The sequence below is a fragment of the Cydia splendana genome, chromosome 6, assembly GCF_910591565.1.
Source record: "Cydia splendana chromosome 6, ilCydSple1.2, whole genome shotgun sequence".
Classification (NCBI taxonomy): domain Eukaryota; kingdom Metazoa; phylum Arthropoda; class Insecta; order Lepidoptera; family Tortricidae; genus Cydia; species Cydia splendana.
The window spans coordinates 13,885,132-13,891,791 of NC_085965.1; the positions used below are offsets into that span (position 1 = coordinate 13,885,132).

Sequence of the window (6,660 nt, forward strand, 5' to 3'; positions counted from 1 at the left end):
AAAATGTTTTTTTCGAAAACTGTAACTTCTGTTTTGTGTAGAATGCGCCTGGGGCATGTTTGTTCCCCGGAGCATTTACACAGAATAAATAAAAAGCCGGATCCTCATTGTCCTTGTGGTGACTACGGGGATCTGAACCATATTTTCTTTGCATGCTCTCTTCATGATCGGTCTGATTTCCTTTCCAGCCTTGAATCATTACGCATCCCATTTCCTACATCCATAATTTGTTTGTTATTTAGCAACTCGTATGATATTTATAAAATCATATCAGTATTTTTAGAAAAGAATGATATAAAAATATAGTTTATAATATTATAATTATATATATTACAGTAAATCCAATCCTTTCCTTTCCAAATTTTCGTCTTATCCGTATTTCCTAATTCCTTGTTTCCCTAACTTTTAATACCTTCACAACTTGACATTGGCTAACGTTCCAAAAGCCATAATAGAAAAAAAAAAAAAAAAAAAAAAAAAATGTCAGTAGTGTCAGTGTCATGCAGTTTATATGCAGTTTATGCACTGTGCAGGATTTGAGTTTGGATTTGGAATACAATAAATTAATCATTAGTGCGAGATTAGTGCACATATAATGCTAATTTACATTAAACATTGATTAGACAATTGAAGTTCATTGGTGAAGTGATCTAATAACAGAAAGGTGCTCACAGTGGCTTCATTCACTCTGCAACCGGTAAATAGGAGGCCATACAATGCTCTACCCATTTTCATAGAAAAGCTAGATCAAGCAACATTTCAAAATTAATAGAAGTGATCAAGTATAAATTCGAAGAACATAAATGAAGGTTGGTATACTAGTTTTAGGCCCAATAAGCGCATTATTGTAATTATATACTCATTAGTAAGGTTGCCATTGAACGTAATAATCATAAATTATTCATTAACCGCAAGATTGCAGCACGTATCTAACATTCCACTATCCGGTTTCCAGATCTCAAAATGGACGGCACATACGACGAAATCATCTCCGATAATCCGTTCTTTGTTGAACTGAAAAACGAATACGCGAACTTGTTTCAGCACTGTATAACACAGTCATGGATTATATGCGTTCCTAGAATAGGAAGTTTGAACACTCGTGTATTCACAGTAGAGGACTTCTGTGCTCATATTTTGGTTCCAAGTGAAGAACTTCCTGAGACACACTATACAACTCTGAAAGAGAAACAAGTGACTGTCACCAACAAGGTCATCACCCTAGAAGTGACCAAAGCTCTGCCTTTACAAAGCCACATATTATTTGAAGAAACATTCTACACAGAAGACTTCTTTAAATACAAGGTTTGGTGTATAGAAAGCCCACTAGAACCCACTACAGCAAGTGATGACAATGCAATTGCTAAGGAATATTTAACATCAATAAATAACTGCATTGATTTACTGTGGACTCAAGCCGCAGGTCGGCAAGTATTAGACCAAATAGAACAGAATGTACAGCAATTCATAAAGAAACATCCAACTTTGCCTGTAGCTATTGCACCTCTTCGAGATTTGGTGAGTGAACTATACACCCAGTGCCTGCAAACTGTACTACAAAACCGTAGGATTAGAGAAAAATCCAAATCATGTAAACAGATACTAGAAAATGTTAAACTCGCTGTTGAATGCTACATGCAGCATTTGTTATTCAACCATTTGTTCAAACCTATTTGTACATGTTGTGCTTATGAAGACTCACATCTTAACAAGAAAATAAGAAATATGAGTGACATACAACTCAGGGATTTAGACATCAAAAAAGACCTGTACCCTGCTGTACCAAAAGCCAAACAGATTCTTTCAAAAATTGACTCTTATAATACTGTGTTGGAAAAGATTTTGTGTGTTAAACAGGCACTCAATGCAATCAACAAGAAAGATAGTAGTAACAATGTTGTTCTTCTGACTGCAGATGACATGTTACCTGTTTTTGTATTTCTGGTTATAAAATCAGGTTTGCCAAACTGGTATAGCCAGCTGATGTACATGAAAGAATTCCGGTTTAGCGGTATTGGCAAAGGAGGTGGTGATGAGGGTGCCTTCCTTATAACCACTTTAGAAGCTGTAATAGAGCACATTCAGTCAGGAGCCTTAGGTGGCCCACCGGATCCTGAAGCCTATTACTATGAAAGCAATCTAACAGAGGATAACCTTAAGGATGGGAAGCCTAGAAGAGGAAGCCTAACTGAATCAATTTCAACATCTGATACTAATAGCGGAGATGAAACATTAGAATACATATTTGAGCTCATCAAAATTAATCATGCTGATCAAATAAGAGTCATATTGGAAAGGAATGAGAAAAATCTACAAAAGCTGCAAAGGAATGAAAACAGTGTTTTTAACAAAATGTTAGAGACTGACTTTAGCAGTGAGGAGGATAGTGATGCAGATAATGAAGTTGATGAAACACAAGTTTACCAAAAACTTTGTCACCCATTATGCAGTTGCAAGAAGTGTTGCCACAAATTATCTAAAAGGTTGTTGAAATCTTCACCTACTGTTACATCTAGAGATAGCCATGGGCTGACCCCTTTACATGTAGCCTGCATTCATGGAAAGGCAGCAGTGGTTGAGCTATTAATTGAAATGAACTCAGAGGTTAATGCTACAGATCTCAATGAATGTACGCCACTTCACTATGCTGCATCTAGAGGACACCAGAATGCTTTGCTGTTGCTGGTTCACTCAGGTGCCAATGTAAATCAGGCTAACATAGACAAAAATACGCCGCTGCATTTGGCTGTTAATAATGGCCACATAAACTGTGTGAAAGCTTTAATATACTTTTCTGAACACAACAGGAAGAAGATTAACATAAACTGTGCTAGTCAAAATGGCAACACACCTTTGCATCTTGCATCAAAGTGGGGTTATGAAGGCATAGCTAAGCTTCTCATAGAAAACGGTGCCGAGCCATCCTTACAAAATCGCTATAACAAAACAGCCTTTGATTATGCACATAACCTGAGGATACTTAAAGTTTTAAAAACTTGTACTCCTAACTTGTATGAATACATACACATAAGCAGCCCCAACATAAAACCACTGGACTGTAAACCTGACCAAGAGGTAAATAAGAAATTAACTACTGTGAATAATAATCAATCTGATCATGCATCAAAGACGGTTCAAAATCTGAAAACTCTTGAGAAAATATCTAAAGCCATTTCATATGCTGATGTAAAGCTGGCTTGTTTCTACATGAATATTAACTATGAGGATTATACAGACAACAATAGTAATGTTGGTATAAGTAGTACCAATGCCACATTTTGCCATCCGCTATGCGAGTGTGAAAACTGTAAAACCAAGACTTCACCAGCAAAAACCTTGTATGACGTAAATTTTGCAGACTCAAATGGATTTACTGCGCTTCATCATGCTGCTCGCTGTGGATTAGATGAACTTTGCAACATATTGATCCTAAACAATGCCAATGTAAACTGTGCCAATAAGAAAGGTCAGACGCCTCTACACTTAGCAGCTTTAAACAATAAGATCATAGTGATCCGTACACTCCTAAATAACGGCGCGAACGTGAATGCAACCGACTGGGCTGGCAACACGCCATTGCATGACGCTAGCCACCAGGGGAACATTGGTGCTGTCAAAGTTCTGATCAGCTTTAACCCTGATGTATCAATATGCAACAGTTTTGAGAAAACTGCCCTGGACGCTGCCAAAGAAAAAGTCTATCTTACTATTATTGATTTGATTGAGAAGTATGCTAAAACTTAAGACTTGAATAACTCTACACATTACCAGCCTACAGCCTACAGATTACCAGTTCTCCGGACGATATCAGCCTGCCAGTTAATAGCAAAAGGTGACAGTTCCGAACAACTGACAGGCTGATATCGTCCGACGAACTGGTAATCTGTGGGCCACTTTAGTAATGAATGAGGGTAAAATATGTAGAAGTAATTTACTATTAACTGCCTAAGATGTATTTAATGTAAGAAAAATCTACACTACTATTTAAAATATCTTAAATTACATGACATTGTATGAAAGAAACTGAAATTATCAATTTGAAATAATGTTGGCCATGATCATTTTTTATTCTATATTTGCTTTATGATTTTATTTTTAATCAAATTATTTACCCTGCATTGCTTGCACAAATGGGTTTTTAGTGCCATACCATGGGTAGTTTTTCGCCATTTTATTTCTTTAAGACTGAATTTACTTATTACTACTAAGTTTTTAAAAAGTTTTTGTCTCTATACAATGACGAATTTTTCTAGAGTTAGACCAAGAAAAGTCTGCATCGATTTTGACAGCTCAGGCAGTGCAAATGTTATTTATACGTCATAATTTCATAGAAGTTGATGTTTAAAATAACACTTGCACTGCATGGGCTATCATAATCTCTGCTGGCTTTTCTTGGTCTAACTCTACTTGATGACTGACAATAATCTACGTCATGTTTTTAGGATAGGTAGATGTAATTTAGAAATAAGACAAATCAGCTTATAAAAAATCTTGTTAGCTATATTTAATTTAAAACTTCATGTTATAAACATACAAACATTGAACTTATTTATATACATTTTCACACGCACGTGTTAAATTTACATTCATTCTCTGCCACTTATAAAACCAATGTAAGTAAAAAAATCTCATGAATTATTAAACTGAATGTCGAATATATAATTTACCTAGGCCTATTATATGCATTAAATTATAGAATTCATTTTCTTGTGGCTGATGTTAATAAGTTAAAAACAACGTTATGGGAACAAATCAAATTATTTTATGACACATTTTGATTTGTGATTTTTTAAGTAGTTTCACTATAAGGGTTCATGGCGTTAGCCGCGATAGCTTAAGTCGCCGGTTAGAATCCGGCCTACACCACTGGAGGGCTTCGTCACCTTTTCTTTAATCTATGACATCTATTTCAATTTATAAGTTAAAAACTTTAACAAGTAAATAAGGATTAAATTTAAAAACCCCTGAGAAAACGAATGCTCTGGTCACTAATCCTAAAAAAGATCCATCACGGACATATTTATTTACACTGAACTCATACAATTAAAAAACAAACCACAAAACTCATACTGCTGTTTATGCACAAAACTCTTACTTACAATATACAAATAAAGAGAAAGCAGTTTAAACTCAAAACAACATATGCTGATCACATGTATAAATTATTGTAGTGTTGTGTTCCTGTCGGTGAGCAAGGTTGCCAGAGCTCAACGAGGGTGCGAAGTGTTAGGGTCGCCAACGCACATGTAACACCTATGGAGTTGCAGGCATCCATAGGCTACGGTGACTGCTTACCATCAGGCGGGCCGTATGCTTGTGTGCCACCGGCGTAGTATATAAAAAAATGATTATTTTCATGTCTCAACTTATTAACATCAACCACGGAAAAAATATTTTATTGCCTATATTTTTAAAGAATAGTTTATGCATTATTTGTTATTATGTATAAGTAATACAGGAACATTATTCACTATGTTAAACTAAATAAAAACATTTTTTATACATTTATATCGAGCCTTACTGATTTGCATACCTACCTAATGTATAGCACCTCGGCCAATATGTACATACTTAGAGTAAAAAACTAGATTGTACATGTATCCTTATGTAGTAAAAATAGTAAAATAGGTGTGATTTCACCTATTGACCTCCCAGTATTTAACCGTCAACCAAATATTACGTCACCTTTTAATTTGAACAATAAGATTCACCTTTGTCATTCGGTACATTTTAGTACTAATACTAAATTTAGTTTTTCTAGTTCGTTTTAAAGGATTAGTGCAGAGTTAACAAATAGTCAAGCTATTAACAACATGTTCAACATATTCCCACAAACATAATTCACACACACACACACACACACACACACACACATGATGTCTTGCACATAAACATAACCTATAAATAAAACAAATTAAACATATAATATCAGGAATGTTTGTCATCAGACAGCTATAAGATAATGTGTAGATAATTTCATTAGCTTAGCAATAACAACAAAATTTGACTGGGCCCGTTTCATGAAAACTTGCAAACTGTAATAAAAGTCAATTTCCAATATATTTTAAAAGAGATTTCCACTAAGGTATATTACAAGTAACAAGATTACATAAAACGGGCTTCGTACCGTACAATAATAAAAAAATATACAACTGGGCAATCTTTCCAGTTCAATAAAACTCAAAAGGTAGACAAAGATTGCCTAAACGCATAATCAAGCGTAGAAACCCGTTAAGTCTATGTGAAAAACAATTTAATTTTGAGAAAATGACATTTAAAAGAAATGTTTCTATCCCAGATACTAAAATAACTATTCTATTACCTAATTATTATTTCGAAGACATGCCAAAAGTTATGAAATGGGGCTGTCCATAAATTACGTCATCGATTTTTGACGATTTTTGACCCCCCCCCCCCCCCCCCCCCCCCCATAATCATCCAAAAATCATGCTTCAAATGGCCCCATTTCCTCCTACTTCATGCTACCGTCATCCGATGTCCAGACCCCCCCCCCTAATTTGAAATGACGTAATTTATGAATAGCCCCAATGTCATTATAATATCTAGGTAATAAACGGACTTTAATAGTGTTGCCGTAACCAAATTCTAGTACTGTCCCAGACAGCTTCTGACAATACTTTTACTATAAGTGTCTATCCC

At 35.2% G+C, this 6,660-nt stretch overlaps 1 protein-coding gene across 1 annotated transcript; it reads left to right on the forward strand.

Annotated features, from left to right (window-relative positions):
* The first annotated feature begins 598 nt into the window (after nt 1-598).
* LOC134791462 (ankyrin repeat domain-containing protein 27-like) lies at nt 599-3,777 on the forward strand. The gene is made up of 2 exons (XM_063762492.1): nt 599-809; nt 956-3,777. Exon 2 carries the CDS (start codon nt 964-966, stop codon nt 3,742-3,744), a length of 2,781 nt encoding a protein of 926 aa, XP_063618562.1. The 5' UTR covers nt 599-809; nt 956-963; the 3' UTR covers nt 3,745-3,777.
* The last annotated feature ends 2,883 nt before the right edge of the window (nt 3,778-6,660 follow it).

Bases quoted from the DNA above. Each gene is read 5' to 3' on its own strand.
- LOC134791462 (XM_063762492.1), top strand. From the start codon at position 964: ATGGACGGCACATACGACGAAATCATCTCCGATAATCCGTTCTTTGTT.